We start from the raw sequence: 19,770 nt of genomic DNA, 5'->3' as shown, positions 1-19,770 counted from the left end.
TTTTTTTCTTTAAGATGAGGGGGTTGTTGTTGTTATTTTATTTGAGTGCTTGCTCGCGGCCCATTTCTCATTAAGCGTGTGCTCACCCTATGCCCCACTGCTGGAAGTTTCTCCTTCAGCAGTATTCTTAGGAGAAGAGCTCTGGTGACTCCCTGGAGAGGTGCCTTCATAGTGCAGTATAAATGGTGTCACGCCTTTCTCCCAACCCTTGTCTCCTGGCTGCCAGGGACTGTGCGCAGAATGTTGTGCTCTAGCGTTGCTGAGGCTGCATTCAGAGAAACTTTGCAAAGTTGCTGTAAGAGGTTAGTTTTTGTGTGAGTACCTTTGCAGGGGTTACTGTGTGTTAGTCCTGCCTGGGAATTAGCTGGGGGACAGGGTATACCTGGTCCCTAGGCGTTAAACCCTGCAATTGCTGTGAAAGCCCAACCAGTGCTATCAGTGAGCGGGCACTGATCCCCATCTGTGATTCTGGCCTGGAAAGTCAGTGACACCAATATGGCTCAGCCTCCCACTCTCTGTGAGGGGATGGACAGGGCCAGGGCTGGGCTAAAGCCCGTGTTGGGCAGCTCATCTGTCCCCAGCCCTTGCTGAGAAGTGCAGCACATTCTGTTTCTGATAAGTCTAGACACAAAAGAGAGCCTCCATCAGCTTCAGGTGCCATTGATGACCAAAGCCACGCAGGCTGTGCAGGAGAGCCTGTCGCTCTGAGTGCTGCCCACAACAGCCCAGACAGTGCCCATGCCTAGGGGGTAAGCCTCCCTTGGGACCTTTCCATGCTCCCTCACCTGTGCCCGTTTGCGTTGTGGAGGACATCCCAGCAGCAGTCACCCAGCGGAAGCTGATAACGCCTAAGATGCGGGGAGGCAGTCTTGGCAGAGCTCTCCCTCCATCCCTAGGCTCTAAGCATTGGCAGAGGGAGTTGAGATGGACTTCGCCAGTTACTTGGTGTGGACCCATGGAGGCACATGCCCCTCCGTGCTGAGTGTCAGGAACAGCCTTTTATGTCTCCAGGCAGACATTACAGTTCGTGGGATTGTTTGGAGGGCAAGAACCTTGGGCCCCACAATCTGTCCCCAAGACAGATGTCACCACACACCAGGTGGTTCCCGTGGTGACTGGACCGTGATACCTCTTGGTCCTGTACCTCACCCCATTACCAATCTCTGTGCATGAGGTATGGATTACTGGGTTCCTGCTGCAGGTCCATGGAGCACCCATGGTCCCCAGTGAGGTGCTTGTCCCATTCAGATGGCTCCTTCTGCAGACATGACTGAGGGTACTGGTGCATTCAAAGTTCAGTCCAGTACATCCTGGTTACTGGGTACCAACTGTTCTGGGTACAGATCTGGCACAGAGCAGGGCTCAAACTCAGCAGGACAGCGTCCTAGGCCCTCCTGTCCAAATGACTGGCACCAGAATCTGCCCACTGGCCCTGTGGCTGGTCTGGTGGTACTCCTGAACCCACTGGGAGGGCGGGGTTCACTCGTCCCTCCCAACTGGACCACTTGGTTTTGGGAGCTTTGCATGGGCCGGTGGCCCCAATAACCTGAACCACCTCCCATCCCCCAATGCCTGATGCTGTCAGGGTTTCAAAAATCACAGCATGCTAATTTAAAAGGTACTTTTGTTCTTCAATCTCCTGGTTTCATAAACCTCAAGACACTTTCATTTTTAAGTGCCTTTTTGGATTTCGATTGCAAGATTAAATGTTGATTGCACTTTGATTTTGAGCTTGCCTCTTTGTGGGGAAGAAGAGAGTCTGGATAAGTAACTGCAGTGTGTGTACTGTACTTAATTCTCCTGCAGCCGTTACTAAGCCATGTGATTTAGTGTAAAAGCCTCTTGAAGCAGCAAGCAGTAACATGAAGTTAGTGATCCCTTGAACGTTCAGAGGAGTGGGGTTTTATGTTGGCCTTTAGGAATAAAACTGGTTTACTCCCTGTGGTGTTCTTTTGCACTCTGAAGTGCACCGTTCTTTTTTTTTTTTTCCTGGAGAAATATAGGGCTGTGTTTATGATCTGTGTGTTTGTGCTGTCAGCTGGAATAAGCAGGCCCAGGAGGTCTCATGCATACTCAGCCACCTTGCACACGTCCTTAAGGCCGTGCTCTCTAGAGCCTTCGTGGTGGGGGCTGGGGAAACGAGTATCAATACATCACTATCATCCGTAGGTTCCTTTTCCTGATGGTTGGAACATCTTCCCACAGCTCTGTAAGAAAGCTGCATGTTAAGTAAACTGAGTTCAGAGACATGCAAAGTGCTAAATATCTTTTAAAAAATGTTTTATAGCCTCATTTGTAAGCTCAGATTTAGGTGGGAGTTAGAGATCCCATGGCACTTCTCAAAACAAACAGGAAAAACCTTGGTAGCCTGGCTACCACTCTCGCTCATAAATGTGGTCTGATAGCCAAGGCTCTGCAGGAGTTGCAGTTTGCATGCAGGCTTTGAATAAAGCCACATGACCCATTCTCAGGTTTTGTAAAGTTCAGAGCCAACAACACACAACGTTACACCTGCATGCACACGCCTCTTTATCTGTGTCTGGACGTCCAGTCAGGGGAACTCTGGGTGGAGTTTGGTTCCTCTCCATCTCAGTTCAGTCTAACTGAGCTGTGCTTTGTGTATGAGAGAGCAGGCCTGGACAAATGGGGCCAAAAGGTCCCATCCCTGTCGCCTTGAAAGAAATAGGGACAAATTGAAGCAGGTGTTGAACAAGATGCAAAGGACAAGCTACCCATCCTATCCCCAAGTAGTTCACAACCTACACTAGATGAAAATGAGACTCATTGGCAAGAGACGCATGAGTCACTGCTTGATGGGACAACTTTGAGGTGTTGTTGATATGCAGGAGGGGCGGGAGGGTAACATTGCAGCAAAGCTCAGAGCATATAATTTGCAAATGACCTGGAAAGGTAAAAGAGTCACTTCTTTGTTCCACCTTTGTTTCCCATTCTGCTTTTTCTTTTATTTGCCACCTTCCCTGGGTGCTTTTGGTGGCTCCCCACAAAACATGAGTCGTTGTAGTGCAACAAGCAGACTGATCACTTGTTCTTTCTTTAAGAGGGGTGCCAGAAGATGGGCATGATCCTAGTTTAGCCAGCCCTGTGGTCTCTTCACAACCCTTGACCTCAAGTCAGTGATGGAGAACCTTCTCTATTACAGTAACCATCTTCCTGCGTGCCCCTCCCCAGCCCTGCCTGTATTTGCAATTCTGTAACTGGAGACAGTAATTATATGGTTAAAGCTTGGACTGGTGGTTCTTAAACATTGGTGCAGGGAACAGTTGCTGGTGGTCTGCAAAAAGCTGGCAGGTTATGTGGTGTTGGCTCTCCTTGTTCCAAACTGCCTGATTTTATTAAAAGACACTAAAAATACAGGAAATGTTCTTACTTTTCCAGGCCAGGAATGGCTGCAGTGGCCTCCGGGGTATGAGGCAGTCACAAGTGGGAGGGAGGGTGGTCTGGGTTTTTGCAAATGAAAATGGAGGTTCCCAGGAGTCAGTCTCTGTACTAACAAATATAGTCCTCATCCTCCAAAACCTTGGGAATCTCCACACTAGGAAACCCACTGTAATTATCTCCACCCTCTTGCTTAGGTTGTTGGCTCATATTGTGCTTATGGTCAGTCAGACGTGGTGAGTTAACATGTTTGATGCGTGCTATGAAGAAAGCTGCCTTTGCACAGGAAAGGCCAAGAGACTTACCTTATTTTATTTTGTACAGAAACTTGGATTCTGTGGTGTTCTTTAGGTGGGGTATGAGTTAACTGACACCCCGTTGACTCTTTGTTGGCTGCCTCACATGCCAGCTTGGTCAGTGTGGAATATTTACACTTAACTCATCAACATAAAGCACCTGGGACTGGATACCATAAGTGTGCCAAGAAGATTGATACTCTGTGTCACAGCAACCGCATTTAGGGCCAGGGCCAGTTCCCACTGTGGTCCCTTCTGGCCTGTGATTTGGAACAGGTCCTCACTGTGTTTTTAGCTAGCGTTGGTTTTCTTTACAGCGTGTAGAGCTATACACAGTTCTTAGTGCTGTTGAGGGTTGGTTTGTGTTTTTTTTTGTTTTGTTTTTTGCCAGTGTGAGGACTTTATATTTAAAGATTTGGGGGAACAGCAAACATTCCAGCAACTTCAAATGTTGTCTTAAGTGCAGTGACTGTCTGTGTTGCAGATCATGACTTGGTTATGCCACATACACTGAGTTCAGTGTGTGCTGTAGGATGTTGGAATAAGGCAAAGGGAAAATATTTTCTGGCTGCTCCTGAACTCTGGTAATACAGCTCACCAGCCTGAGACGATCTTATAAGATGTCTTGGTTGAGTAACTGGGCAAATGAGGTCCTTGGCTGGGCTCCTTGCCAAATTGCATTCAGTCTGCCAGCAACATTCAGATGTCTTCCTAGCAGTTCACGTTACCCTAGAAATCTGAACAGAGAGAGCACGTGGAGGAAGTTCCCATGTGTGGTGCAGATCTCCGTCCACCTACTCTGTGCTCACTGATATTGAGGGGATTTCACCCAGTGAAATCACTCACATAGCTGTATCACTTCCCCTTTGCGCTGGGTAAGCTTCACTTGGGCTAGATGCTTTGTTTGAAGCAGGCAGGCTTTTTCACCGAGGCTAAGGCAATGAGTGGGGTCTCTTCAGGTATAAGCGAAGGCTTTGCTTTTGTACAAAGTGTGGTCGGATTCAAAACACACTGGCAGATGTCTTGAGAGATACCTGACAGCAGTCATAGTTGAATTGTTGGTATCCTTCTTGCAGCTTGGTCCATTGGGATCTTTGATGTGAGCTGTGGCATAGATGATGTCCAAACCCACACCTACTGTTACGGAGTTCACAAACAGCTGTGACAAGAGGAGATGATGTAACAGGAACTGCACTGACTTTAGCAAAAGAACATTTTGAAGAACCGTGAGAGGCTGTAAGCACCTTGTCTCTCTGTGAGCACTGAAGAAAAGTAGAGTCAGAGTGTGGTGATGATGATACAAGGACTGATCTTATTTGGGTTTCTACAGCTAGAGGCCATGTCTGCACTAGCCCCAAACTTCGAAATGGCCATGTAAATGGCCATTTCGAAGTTTACTAATGAAGCGCTGAAATACATATTCAGCGCCTCATTAGCATGCGGGCGGCTGCGGCGCTTCGAAATTGATGCGACTCGCCGCCGCACGGCTCGTGCCGACGGGGCTCCTTTTCGAAAGGACCCCGCCTACTTCGAAGTCCCCTTATTCCCATCTGCTCATAGGAATAAGGGGACTTCGAAGTAGGCAGGGTCCTTTCGAAAAGGACCCCCGTCGGGACGAGCCGCGCAGCGGCGAGCTGCGTCAATTTCGAAGCGCCGTGGCCGCCCGCATGCTGATGAGGTGCTGAATATGTATTTCAGTGCTTTATTAGTAAACTTCGAAATGGCCATTTCAAAGTTTGGGGCTAGTGTAGACATAGCCAGAACGTCTCAAAGGAAATGTAGCTGGTAGTTTGACATTACTCATTTAGGTGGTGAAAAGTGGAATTGCTAGGTTGCTCAGAAGCAGGCATTCAGAAAATACCCAGTGCCCTGAATCACTCCCTATTAGTGTCCTACTGTCCCAATACAGATTTAATATGGTTTAGATTTATGATTATGATTTATAATGTTTGGCACAGGGATTGTGACTTTCTCTGGCGGGTGCCAACTGCCCACCTCTTTTTTCTTTTAAGTACTAACCAGTTAAAGAACACTCTCATCGGATCGATGGACTACCATTAGTTAAAGAACAAAAAGACAAAAACCTAGTTCTTCCTGCAGTGCAGAGGCCAAGTCACATTAAGAGTTCAGCATTTCTGTGTTCTTTCCTGTGATGATGGAGCTTTTTGACCAGAGACTTTGTTGGCCATTTTGCACTGCTCCCGTTCTCAGCCACCAGGACCTTCATGGATAAGTGATATTTCACCTTCTGCCTTTTGCTCATGACTTTTCACCAACAACTGAAACAGGGAAAGAACAACAAAGGAGGAAGACATCTGGAGATGCTCTTCACTTTCAAATTGTCTGATGGGAGAATATTGGCAATTTTAACTGCGATATTTTCTGCCGTATACTGCAGTTCTGTAAGTACAGTGCTAATGTCCTAGGCAGAGTTTACTACCCCTGTTTAAACCCTGGGGAACAATAGCAGGGATTCCTTTGGAAATGAGAAATATTTGGTATTACTATCAAAACAAAAAAGCAGTCAAGTAGCACTTTAAAGGCTAACAAAATAATTTATTAGGTGAGCTTTCGTGGGACAGATCCACGTAGTATGGCTGTGGTCTGAAGAAGTGGGTCTGTCCCACGAAAGCTCACCTAATAAATTATTTTGTTAGTGTTTTAAAGTGCTACTTGACTGCTTTTTTGTTTTGATAGTCTATAGACTAGCACGGCTTCCTCTCTGTTACTATTTGGTATTACTGTTCCTCTGGCAATTGTGATTTTTTTTTTTTTAAAGAAATTTGCTTCTAGCTTCATTAATGATTGATTTGCCACCTTGCCTGGGTCCCAGCTTCAGTGCTCCCCAGTCTTTAGATGGCACTTAACTATCCCATAGATAAACGTATGATGTGGCATTGAAGTCAGGAAACTAGCAAGGATACTCAGACTGAACACAGCGGCTATGACACCACAGTGCCTACAAAATGAGGCAAAAGGTCCATGCTGGAATGTTAGAAGCAATTCTTCCTGCAGCCAAGGTGCATATAATCTTGTTCTGCAGATATAACCAGCATTATTAGAGCGTGGTATCATAATAAGCAATGGAATCGGGCAACTTCCAGTGTGTTAAATCCACACGTTGTAAGACATTAATTGCAAAGAGGGGGAATTAGGTTGATTGTATTGGAACTTTTTGTTTCATTTTTAATGCATTTAGACCTTCTGGCTTCAGAATTTTCATTTGGATTCCAGCGTAGATGGATTTCCTGTGTGCTTAGGACAGACTTACAGTGATAGAAGTGAGCAGAGAGTAGGTAAAAAGGAAATCTAATTATGAACTCTGTAAGCTAGCTAACCTGGTAGATGGGCACTTTGACAATGTCTGGATAGGGGTGACAACTTGTGCAAAAATTGTTTTTGGTGGCAGAGCGAAGGAAGATGCTATTACTTTTATCTACAGTACAGTTTTTATATTAACTTGGATGGCTATAGATGTATTCCAAACATACAAAGAAACTGCAAAATAGTTTGTGTTAATTGTGACACAGGGTAGAGAGCCACACATAGAAATTGCTAGGCAAGACTGTGTATATTTGAAATTGCTAACAGGAAAAGAAATCAAACTGTCTTCGTAAGGAATGGGGTCAGGATTTCAGAGTAGCTTGGTGAATCCAAGAATAGTTTGCTAGGCTCCATGCAGGCAAATCCCCAGCCCACGAAATCCCCTTTGAAATCCACCGGGCTCCATGCAAGTACCAGGGCCCAGCCAGTTGGCCAGACTGGGGCATAAGTTTGCCCACTCTGTGGCTGGAGCTCTGCTTTCATTTCTTAGTATATGGAATGATAAGGATGCTGTGCTTTACGTTTTCAAATATTAGGGGCTTGTGTAAATGAACGCTTGCTTCGCATCAAGCTTGGGAGTAAAGCTGTCTCCTTCTGTTCTGAGTCTGTTTTTGGACCCTGCTGCTACACAAGGAAACTTTCCAGGTGTGCTTTGAAATGGGAGTAGGTCAAAGCGCACTAGAGAACTATAAGCACATGAAAACCTTGTCCCCATTGCCAGTTAGTCTGCAGCCAGCTAATGTGGAGTAAATTAACTTCCCCCGGTTTCAGTGAAAAGTGTTCATTTGGGCCAGGTGTAAGAGGTTGTTGGTCACCTTCTCGAGGTAGGTAGGTAGCACCAGCAATTGTACATGTGGGTAAGTGGGGCCGTACAAAAGGAGAGTGAATTTTCAAAGATCATGTAGATGGTCAGAGGGCTGAATGGGGGTTAGAACTCCGGAGAGCTGCTTGCTTCCCAGTCTGGGCCTGGATTGGGAAACCACTTGACTTAATTACCATCTCACATCCCACCGCCCACCCCATACCAGAAAGCATGTAAGAATGAGCATAAAATTAAGTGCATACCTGAATGCTTTCATGATTAAGGAAAAATTAGGATTTTGAAAACACGATCCCCAAAATATGTTCAGATAGTGGATATACTGCTGGAATTAAAAAAAAAATCTAATCTCATTCTCTCTCTCTCTCTCTCTCTCTCTGTAGCGTGACTAACTTTTACAGCCCCAGAGAAGATCTGGGAACAAGCACGGCTAGGTCTTGTAGTGGTTGGTCAGAAAAGTCTCCTCCATAGTTTTGATTTTTGTGTCTGAGTAGGGAATGTGGCATTTGTCCCCAAATTATAAAAAGATTATAATGTATGTCCTCGCTGTCACCTTTTCTGATGTGGTCCAGGCATAGCAGTTGTACATAGAGAAGTGGGTGGAATGTAATTCTGGGATCAATAAGAGTTCTGTGCTCTAACCTATAAATGAGGTGAACTCTCTGAGCTGGAAAGTAAAAGGTGGAGGAGATAGCAGTAAGGTAGTTTCAAGCACCATTTTTGTATTTCCCAAGGCTTGTGTCGTTTATTATATGCTGACTCATGACTATTTTCTTGTATAAGGTATGAAAACAACACAGGGAAATTTGTTTTTCCATTCTGTTTCCTGAAGTCTAAAACACACCATTATTTCATTTTTGTATTCAGATATCACTGATGTTTTAAATGTTGGAAGTCTGTATTAGCTGCCTTTTTTAACCGGCTTGTGTTTCTGAGGTCTCTAGTTTCTATTTAATGTTCTTTTGGAATATATTTCCCTTCCTACATTCTCCAGCAGGCCTTTTTCCTTTGCTACCCTTGGTAAAGAATATTATTTCTAGTTCTTGTTTGTTTATTTTAAAGGACTTATCTGTATTATTGAGTGAATCCGCCCCACATGGGAAACCTTGCTGCAGGGGCTGTGTGAAAAATGGTTGAGAGTGGTGAAGCCAAATGATGCTCATGAGGGGAAAATGTATTTTATTTGAGAATTATAGCTGCTCCTTTCTACGATGTAATTTGAGTTTATATGGCTCCATGGTATCTCCTTTTATAATTCTGCATTTTTGTATAATAATACGCATCATGTATTGTTTCATTTGAACCAAATTTTTTTCCCCCTAGATTTTTTTTATCTTTATTTTTATCTTTAGGGGGAACCTCTTTTCAGTCATGGTTAGTCCTCTCATCACTTCTAGCTCCCTTTTTTCTTTTTTCTTTGACATTCTGATGTGATGTTGTCTGTTGCCTTTTGACAGGTATACAACATGTTTCAACACCAGAGCCTTGGAATTAAAGTCAGCATTCGAGTGACCAAGCTAGTCCTCCTTCGAAACCGTCCTGTAAGTTCGTCAAAACTTTTATACAGCTGCAGTGGCCTTAGCTGGGGACAGGCAGCTATAAAGATTTAATAATATGGTTAGGGAATCAGAAACATAGTTCCCAATCCTATAAACCCTTTGGGTCCAGGACAGGGTTCAATAACCAAAATAGCAAGAAGAGCCATTTCTTTTCAAATTTGGTAAAAAACAAACAAACAAACGAACAAAAAACCTCCATAATTCAAGAGCTGCAATGTATGTGAATATGAGACAGTCCTTAATAAATAACGTCAAGCCATACTTTTTGTAACCCCTATTTTAAGAACAGCACACACACAGTGATTTGTAATGCAATACATGTTTACTGCATGACTTTCATGAACTTTTTACATATTCTTTTTCCTCACACTTTACATGTGTCTTTGTACTACTGTCTTCCTGACTTTCACTCCTAAATCTCTCTTTCTGTCTTTGTCTGCAGAATGCTAGGGTGAGTTACCCAATGTTTTGAGATCACCTATCATTTGCTATTTAGATGTGAGTTGTTCATTTTGGGGCTTTCAGACATTTACCGTTTATCAAAAATATCTGGCAGTTTTTTTTTTCCTTAAAAAACAAACAAACTAACTTTGCAGTTATGACATTGGGAGCCACAAAGAAGTCCTTAAAGAGTTGCATGTGGTTGCAGACCCCTGGCCTGGTATTTCCAGAGAAGCTCGCTGCTCTTACCAGCTGATGTTATTAGGTGAAATTGTAGAGGTCAGTGATGTGGTGCTGAATTTCAGGTCCCAGGTTCAAGCCCTGATGGCACACATTTAACCTTCACAAGTATAACTTTAAACTATATGTTTGTCATCTAGTAACTTTATGCTACATAGATGTGTCTCTCTTAGTCTCTTATCTTTGCAAATTTGAGTTCTTTTTCATTTTCTAAAGGCCAAACTGTCCATTGGGCACCATGGAGAGAGGTCATTGGAGAGTTTCTGTCACTGGCAAAATGAAGAGTATGGTGGAGCAAAGTATCTTGGCAATAATCACATTCCCGGTGCAAGGGATGATACCCCTCCGGTGGATGCTGCTGTCTTTGTTACCAGGTACAGTGGAACTGGTTTACTGGTCCTGTTTGTATGGTCCACTTCATCAACAAGTAATTCAAGGAGCCATTATTCACTGTTTCTGATGTTTTGTCCCTCATTCATGTTGGCTTGTGCATGCTGGGTTGTAGGGATAAGGCAGAGGAGGGTGGAGTGAGTTATCTTGACCCTTTTTGGAAAAACATTCTTTCAGTGACAATGAATGGTCACTTTCCTTTTTGAATGCTTCTGGACTACAGGTTAATCCTTGATCCTCAACACAGCCCAACAACAAAAAAAAAAAAAGTGATAGTCTGTGGGTATCCCATTTAGCATCAGCACTTATCTACTTGATCCACCATTGCACTGATCCCCTGCTAGAACTTGCTTTCTCTCTTGTTCCATAGCAGAGATTGTACAGGTCTGTCTTTGTGGATCTACATTGTGATCAAATAGGCCAGCCCCCATAAGGCTCAGGTCCCTTAAGAGATGTTACCCGTGTTGACCTGTGGGACAGAATACTGTTGTAATCAGCGGTATCATCTGTCCATGTACTTTTTCCCATCTGTAATGGGAATAGAAAACATGCTTCCATAGCTTCAGTTTCTTAAAAACCGCAGTTGTGCTTTCAAAATAAATGTGAATAGGAAGCAAAGGGTCATGGCACTAAAAATGGAGGGCTCCTCTTGTCCTGTGTGTGTACAATAGCACCGATACTCTCTGGGAAATGATTTTCCTGTTACCTAATACCTTATTTCAATGACCCATAATGAATTTGCCTAGAGAAGGTCTTGGTATGTCCTGGGCCCAGATCTAAGGTCCGTCTGTGAAGGTAACTACTTTGTAGCAACATCTCTTGTGGAATGGATTTAGCCTAATGACCGTGAAAGTTGATGACTGTTAATAAGTTAGTCATTTCTCCTAAAAGGAATGCATTTGGTGAGTGCCAGGAGACTGAGTGATTGTTAGTTCTAAATTCCAGTTGCTTGTACAGAACAGTGAAATAAGGGTTAAAAGCAGAACTGCAAATGATTAAACTCAGGGCATCAGTGTTCTAGAGCTGTGGTGGGCATCCTGCAGGCTGCATGTGGCCCACTGAGACTCCACCTGCAGCCTGCAGATCCGGGGACTGCCTCCCTTGTGCACCAAGTCACTGGAGCCCTGTGTTTCCTGCACCTTCCTCTTCCAGCACTTTTGAATCAGCTGTTTTGCAGCATTCTAGCGTGGAGAGGGAGGAAAAGGAGCAGGGACAGTGTGTGAATCAGGCAATTCATGGGTTCTGACAGTGCTGGGAGGGAAGGGGGAGGAGCAGGTAAATGCAGGGCTTTGGAGCCCTGGTGTGTGAGAGGCATGTGGGGAAGGAGGACAGCCACTGGGTCCATGGGCCACAGGTCGAGCCCCAGTGAGCTGTGGGCTGCTGCAGCCCACTGAGGTGAACTAGAGCCACTCACGTGGCCCACTCACTATTCATGGTTGTCCATTGCTGTTCTAGGGTGTTGTTCTGCACAGTGTATTTCCCGTGTTTCCTGTGTTTCCCAGGCACTTATATAAAAGACGTCCTTTTTTTTTTTTTCCCCTCCTCCTTTAACTTGCTTAATCATTCTTCCCTCTGTTCACACTGTGCAGTTGGAACTGGGCTGCACTGCATAGGGCTGCCCTCAGCAGGAGAGACAAGCCGCAGGGCGTGTGTCTAAATGAGCAGGATTGTATAGGAAGTGCTTTCAGCAAGTCCTGTTTTTGAAGTTCCTCTTTTAAAGCTTTTCCTCTTGTTTCCATAGACAAGTTGATTATGGTCATCATTTCAAAGCACCGTGGGATGCTAATGAGTGTTGAATGAAAGCACTCTGTAGACTATCCAGTGGGCGATGGCTCTGCCAGTACAATGGACTAGCAGAGTTCTTCAAAATGCACCTTTGTGTATAATTGTGTAGTTTCCTCTGGAGCTGGTGCAGAAACCACCCCCCCACCCTTTATTCATTGCAATCACTGATGCCTTGATCCATCAAAGCACCTAAGTATATGCTTAACTTTTTAAGCAGGGTGAGTAGTCCCTTTGAAGTCAATGGGAGTTATACACATCCTGCTTATAGTTAAACATGCGCTTTATTGGACCAGGGCCTAAATAAATACATAAGATATTTTCTTTTAACTCTCATCTGTGCATCCAGTTGTGCTAATTTCCAGCATGAATCGTTTGATCCTGTGTGAAACGGTGAGGCATGCAAATTGTTCTGAAGGGGTTTCAGCTTTGGCGGGAAGAAGTGAAGCATTTCGTGTGTGCCCGCTGTCTCTGCAGTGTATGAAATGAAATGAAATGATTGGTATCATGCTAAATGAGTTGAAGTCAGTCACTCGAAGAAAACTGTGAGGACGATCCCTGGGCTCAATGGATTTGGAATGTTTTGTGTTAATAATAGCCGGAAAGCTGCAGCTGCGGAATACGCTAGTTGGAATAATAGACTGGAAGAGCAACTAATTTTGTGATAGAAAATTGGGTACAGGGCCACTGGGTTTCTTCAGGAGAACCACAACCACCCCGCACAGTAGGCCAGCAGCATGTAGTTGCAGTGTTTTTTCCATTCCGGCAAGTCTAACCTATTCGTGTTCCTGCAGCTGAAAGGAAGCTGTGTTGCTTGGAAGGTCTCTAGTCCAGCCAGAGGCAGCGAGTTGCGGGGGAAGGAGGTTTACGCAGTGCCTAGTGAAACCCCCCGGGAGAGAGGGGAGTAGTGGGTTTGGGGGCCAGAGCCAGCAATGGGAGTCTGCCCTCACCAGCAGCAGCGGGAAAGGCACAGCAAAACTGGTGCCAATGCATGCTGGTCTGTCTGTGATGGTGGAGGGGCTGAAGCGTCCCTGCCCTCCTGGGCAGGAAGCGCAGCACCACAGCCAGAGAGCTACATGAGCTGGGACCTCTTTGCTGCACTTCCCCACTCCTTGCCAGGGAGTACAGGGGTTCATGGACTGTCAGCAGGACTAGTGCCAGGAGGCCATGCTGCCCCTTCCTCCCACATTCACCGGCAGCAGACGTGGGATGCACAGCAGGGGAGGGACCATGTGGACTCTTACTGGCAACACTAGCCCTGCTAGTCCCCTTGGCCAGGGGCAGAAGACCACGGCAGGGGCAGAGCCAGGGCGGGGAGAGGCCGGGCCTGGAGCAGAAGGTGGCCGCCCTGACCCTTCCGCAGACTAAGGAGGCCACATGGCTGATGTTCCCCCTTTGTCCCTCAGCACCAGTCTCCTCTGGATCCTTATTTGTGTAACGGGGAAATGGGTTTTCTTCTCTTGGCTTTAGAAGTATTTGTGTGTGTCCCTGGATGCTCCCCAGGCTGTGCAGATGGTCCAGCCACTGTGGAGATGCAAGCAACAGCATGTCCAGCAGAAATAGCTGAGCCGGAAAAAGCAGAAGCTGGATTTTCAGCAGCTGCAGCTGCTTGAGAACTCAGAATCTTTAGGGTCAACCTCCAACGAGAACTCTTTGCTTCCAGCTTGCTGGCTATGTGCACAGAAAGGAGCCATGAGCATTTTGCATCTGGGAATTTACCTTTGCCTAAGGAAGTAGAAAATAGATGTGTGTTGTTTTTCCTACATTTGTACTCTTGTCAGTGCCCTCAAAGAGGGTAAAATTCCTCCAGTGAATTGGTGGATGACTATTTGCAAAGACAGAACAGGGGGTCACCTGGTGAAATAAACAGGCAGCAAGTTTAAAACAAACAAAAAGAAATATCTCTTCACACAACAGACAGACATCTGTGGAACTCGTTGCCAGCCAAGGGATGCTGTGACCTCCCAAAGTTTAACTGAGGCTACGTCTGCACTAGGCAAAGTAAGTTGATCACAGATGCAAAATTCTAGCTGCGGCAATTGCATAGCTAGAATCAGTGTATCTACGTTTGGCTAAGTTGACCATCCATAGCGGGGAAGGTTGACAGGAGAGTTTCTCCCATTGACCTCCCTTACTCCTCACGTCTTGCGAGAAGTACAGGGGTCGGCTGCCACTCCTGAGAGGTCGATGTCGCGCATTCCTCCTAGAGGCATGAAGTCAAACCCCAGAAGATCAACTCTGAGCAGGTCGATCTTCTGGGGCAGTGTAGATGTAGCCTGAGTTCCAAAAGAATTAGATAAGCTCCTGAAGAGTAGATCCATCAATAATGGTCAAGGATGGAAATCCATGTTGTGGATGTCCTTCTGCTTCTGAATGCCATATGCAGGGACAAGACAACAGGAAACTGATCACTTAAAATTGCCCTGTTCTTTTCATTCCCTGTGAAGTCTCTGGCATGGGCCTCTGTCAGAAGCCAGGATACTGAGTTAGATGGACTATTGGTCTGACCTGGTATGGCCATTCTTATGAAAGCCTGACAAATAGTGAGTATGATCTAAGGCAGACTGGTTGGATGAGAGGTCCCAGGGCACAGTGGTAGGCTTCCTTTATTGCTTGATTTAAGAGCCACCACCAGGACCAAAAGAGAGCAGCCCCCTTAGAAGCGAGGAATTTTCTTCCACTTCCGTAGAGATTGGTCATATGCTGCAAGTTATTCTGAATTATTTACAAGACCATTATTTTGATGGCATGGTGACAATTTCTCTGATTGAAATCACCAGGCACCTTTCTTGGTGGAACTACTGTGAGCATAAGTGGCAAGATGTGGAACGCATTATTTGTTAAGCTAGACAGTCCCACTGGAGAGATTCATTTCTAGCAATGGCCTCATGCCATCTACTACTAGTTCAGCTATCTGTTGACACAATAAAAGCATCTGTTTGCTTTACCAGTTTATATAACATAATAAATCCTTAAATAAACCTCTGTCGGGCTGGCTCTGGGAACTCCAGGATTGTTCTTGTGCCAGCTCACTCAAGAGCAAATGCTAAGGTGTCAGATGCAGCCACGCTGTTCTGAAAAATTAAATCCCTGGCCAGGGCATGGGGGCAGCTTCCGATGATTTTATTTCTGCCAGATTTTTAACCCATTGATGGCTGTAATCATAGCTGTGAAATAGAAGCTCAGAAATATGGAGGGTGGGGTTTTAAATATGAATTTTGACAGTACTATTTTCAGTTGTTTTAATTTAACTAAAGTTGGGATTTTCTTTTAAGAACTTGAGCAATGGTGATGTTATGAGTCCAAGTCTCATTGACACAGGAGGTTTGGGATCTGTCTCCATTGTTTTTCCTCTGACAATTCCAATTCTTAACTTTATATTCCATCAGGACTTTCTCTTTACCCTCTCACTTCCCTCAGGCTCCCAAATGCAAAATCACATCTGTGAGCTGGGCACTTAACACCACACACCCACAATGTATGCACATAACTTCTGTGCCTACTTGCCCTCGCTAGAAAAGGAGGTTGTAACAGTGACAGGGCTGCTGCTTCCCTTAGATTGAAGGAACCCTTGGTGCCTCTTATCAGCTGTCATAGATTTCCCTAGTGCCCCATCTATAAGGCACTGCTCCTGGGACAGTGAACACTGTCTGTACAAGCAGGAGCTGAAGATGAGTTTTCTAAGAGGAGGTGATGACAATGGAGTTGCTTAGATCCCCAATTAATTGTATGAAAACCTTCTCTGAATTTTAAAAAATACTTCTTATAGTGTAAATTGGGCTGGAAATCTCTCAAAGGAACATTCTTGTTGCATTTGGATATTCCTTAGCTTGTAAGTGCCGTGGGGCCGCGTCCAGCTCTTGGTCCTGTTTTGTCCCCCATCTAGTTTAATCAAGTCTCAGTCTGATTGGGGCTTCCCGGTCTTACTGTGGTACAGAAATAATTATCGATTTCCTGTCCTCTCCAAACCTAGTCCATACAATGTGATGTGAAGAAGGTGGAAAACCAGATTGATTGAACTCTTTCGATCCTGGTAAACAGCTGGTGTTTGTTTCAAGTCATGGATGAAAATTCAGGCTGGGTCGTATTTTATTTGAGTCAGTTTATCTATCCCCCTAACCTGAATAGTTCGTTTACTTTTTCCTGCTCTACTACTTTAGTTTTATTTCTTATTCTTGTCTTTTTCTTACGCTCTCCATGAAGCAAGAAGTGTGTGTGTGTAAACATAAAATACATACACACATAGGTTAAAAGATGAAAAGGGAGAGAATTTGAAAGAACAGTTTTTATTGTGATTCCACCCAGGGCCACCTGGCGGGCTGCGAGCAAGTGCCTGGGGGTTCTTCCAACAGGGCCAGCATTAGACTTGCTGGGACATGAGGCAGAAAGTGGATATCCCACTACATGGGTTGAAAGCCCCAGGCACTAAGCCCCACCACCCAGGGCTGAAGTCACCCCCTGAGTAATGTAGCCTTTGAGGGGAGCCTTGTGGCTTGGGTCGCAAGGGAATTGCCCTACCTGCTACTCCAGGACACTGGTCCTGGCTTTTATATGCAGAAAACCAGTTGTGGTGTAGGTGAGCCAGGAAGTTTTCAGAGTATGCTGAGGAGACCTCAGTAAGAAAGAGTCTCTTGGACTCAGTACTACCTACCTGTGTACACTCTCCTCTGCTTTCTGCTCCCCCAGATTTAGATGGTGCTGCAGGCTTGCATGATGACGCTACTTGTGAGTGTAGTAAAGTGTGAAAGTGAGTGGCCCAATTTTATTTTATGCTATTGACAAACTCTGATGCCATACAAACATGTGGTGTCCTACCTCCTAATGCAACAGTTCTTGTCTACATGTGAGATCTTAAGCTGGGGGGTGGGGTTTGACTTTGGATCTTCTTAGCTCTACTCACAAAATAACTGTTGTCTAGAAATAACAGTCAGGGTTAAGTTTTATTCCCATGCATCAGACAGAGCAGTTAAGGGACCCTGAAATCCCTGATAGTTGTTAAGGTTTCAGGGTCTTGGCTTGTATACTGCTGATTTTCTGTAATCTGTTCTTGTGGCACAGCACATACCTAACTTGTTTTTTTCCCCCTTTTCTTTGTAGGACAGATTTCTGCGTACACAAAGACGAACCCTGTGACACAGTGGGTAAGTCTTTGAAAAAGGAGTGTGTTTTAAACTCCAGCTGTGTACTGAAATTATCAGCTCCCTGGATGCCTTCTTTGGCTTGGGTTTGTCTTCATGCTTCTGTTATTGGTATGATGTGCCCATTTTGCAAATATGGATCAGTCTGCACGGACTTAGCAGCTGACAGATCATGCACACGAGCTGTCCTATATCTGGCCTTAATTGCCTACATAACATTCAGTTTGAAATGGCAGTAATAATTATACCTGATGCCAGAACTTGGCAGAGAGGATTTTTTTCTGCTTGTCTGTCTAATAACTCTACTTATGGGACCCCCGTCATCACTGGAGTATATTCATTGCCCTCCCAAGTATCAAAAAATTGAAACATCAGTAATGATGTGTCTCTTTCTTCTTTCCCAGTGTGCAAGAGAGAGAGAAAAGAAGGAACTTCTTGCGGGAAAGCCAAATTAGAGATCTACTTTCCCACCTCGAACTTCCTAACTACCATCGACTGTATGGTTGTTCTGGTTTCCATTGGCAGGTGCCGCTACTCACCATGCCTTATGTACTCTCCCTTCTGCTTAGGTGGACTGCATCTCTGCCATCCAGCTTTTCTTTTGTCACCCCAGTGCCTGCTTTGGTGGGCATAACTCAGTAGGCACTGCCACCTCCGTTCCCCTGGTGTACCTAACCCAGGATCATTCGTGGGATGGAGGAGGAAGGAGCTTTGCATGCTGCCACTCCCCCTAATCCCTAGCTGGGGGAAAGGCCACCCACAGTGCCACTTCCCCTGTGGCTTTGTGGCAGGGACAGTGTCACGTGTGCCCTTGGGTGTGGGCTGCCATGAAAGCGGTTCACCCAATCCTCCTCATGCCCAGACCAGCAGCACCACTCCCAGCCTGACAGAATCTTTAATCTGGCATACCCCGTTTCCCAGGGTTGGCAGATTTAAAGTGGTTCGAGTGTACTATCCATGATTGCCATATGACTGTTCTACCGATTTGCTTCACTATCAAATAGCTTTTGCCCCAATTTCTACATTTCATGTGAATCTGGCTTTGTCACCCCTTCCAGCAGGACTCAGACTGAGTTCAATCTCTGGAAGTTGAGGAGAATGCCATGCTTCATGCGGATAGAGAGAAATAGCTGGGGAGGGCTGGCTTGGGGGAAGGTTGCTCTAAACTTCCTTCAGTAGGAGGTCTGAGACCATGTTGTGGAAACCATGACTCAGAACACACGGCTTCTTCCCTATGTGTGGCGTGGAGAATAATCATAGGAGAGGAAGGAAGTAAACAGAGAATTGAAAAATATATACGTTCTGTGCTGAAATGTTAACAAGATGCGTGCTGTATCTCCAGCCTTTCCCGTGGGAGTTCTTTACAATACGCTTATTCTCTCCAAGCCCAATGGAAAACATGCTTCCACTAAGGAAGTGTTTAAACTGTGTACCTGAGTCCGGATGTGGCTCCGGCACAGTACACGATGACCTCTGTGCAAAAATAAAGCTGATGGAAGACATATGCGACTGCTTAACAAATGCTCACTCTATTCAAAGCTCTTTCCTTGTTTAAAGATGCTTTTTATGAGGATCCTTGTTTGGGAATTATCTCTCAACATACAATGTGGTGGTGGAAATAAGGTGAGGATGCTTCTCTTCTGTTCCTGCAATAGCTGTATGTTTCTCTGTCTCTGGCCCAGCAGGATTCTTGTGGAGATAGGGAAAAAGAAGGTGGCAAACATCACATTTGTGTCCTATTCTTTCCATTGCAGAATTTACCAACTTGGTGGAATTTAAGTACCCTTCAAGAAAATGAAACCAGTCTTGTCCCCTCCATGAAATCATCTTAATGTTTTTCTCTTCCATTCTCCACTGGCTCTGCACTCCACTCTCTCCGTCGTCCTCCTCCTCCTGAGAGGGATGTATCCCACACTTTGGGAAATGGTTGTGCACATCTTTGTAATAAGATATTCTTCTTCGAGTGCTTCCATGTTGGCCATGTGCTCTGGTTTTGGTGGTTTCTCCCCTAGCAGCATGTATAGGAGCAGCTCTAGTGACCCTGGAGCACAGTATAATGGGAATTGTGTGCTTCCCTCACCTTCAGTTCCTTCTTGCTAACAGGGATGGCGCATCAGAACCGATGTGTTTCTGTCTGTTTCCCTTTGCTGTGGACACAGCTGTCTTTAGAGTATATTGTTTTTCTGAGCTGAAAGTTGTTATTTGTTTTAGCTGTTAGCGTCCCAGATAGGACTTGGCCAAGGGACAAAATGTGCCCCAGTTCTTCGGTTTTATAGCTCAAGACTTTGAGTTCTAGAGTTCAAGCATCCTCTGTTGATCAGTGACCTGCATAACCGCTGTATGAGGTGTTTTGGCAAGGGGCACGTGAGTGACAGATGCCACAT

General features: G+C 45.3%; 1 protein-coding gene across 1 annotated transcript in view; it reads left to right on the top strand.

Moving 5' to 3' along the window:
* Positions 1-19,770, top strand: part of ADAMTS17 (ADAM metallopeptidase with thrombospondin type 1 motif 17) — a 231,869-nt gene that overhangs the window by 6,747 nt on the left and 205,352 nt on the right. Inside the window, exons 2-4 of the mRNA XM_075006587.1 lie at positions 9,294-9,377; positions 10,293-10,450; positions 17,346-17,389. Coding sequence (XP_074862688.1) covers positions 9,294-9,377; positions 10,293-10,450; positions 17,346-17,389 — 286 coding nt within the window. The remainder of the gene's footprint in view (positions 1-9,293; positions 9,378-10,292; positions 10,451-17,345; positions 17,390-19,770) is intronic.

Source organism: Carettochelys insculpta, chromosome 12 (genome assembly GCF_033958435.1).
Source record: "Carettochelys insculpta isolate YL-2023 chromosome 12, ASM3395843v1, whole genome shotgun sequence".
NCBI classification, from domain to species: Eukaryota; Metazoa; Chordata; order Testudines; family Carettochelyidae; genus Carettochelys; species Carettochelys insculpta.
Note: the sequence above shows the minus strand (reverse complement) of the source record. Positions and strands in the feature narration are given on the sequence as shown.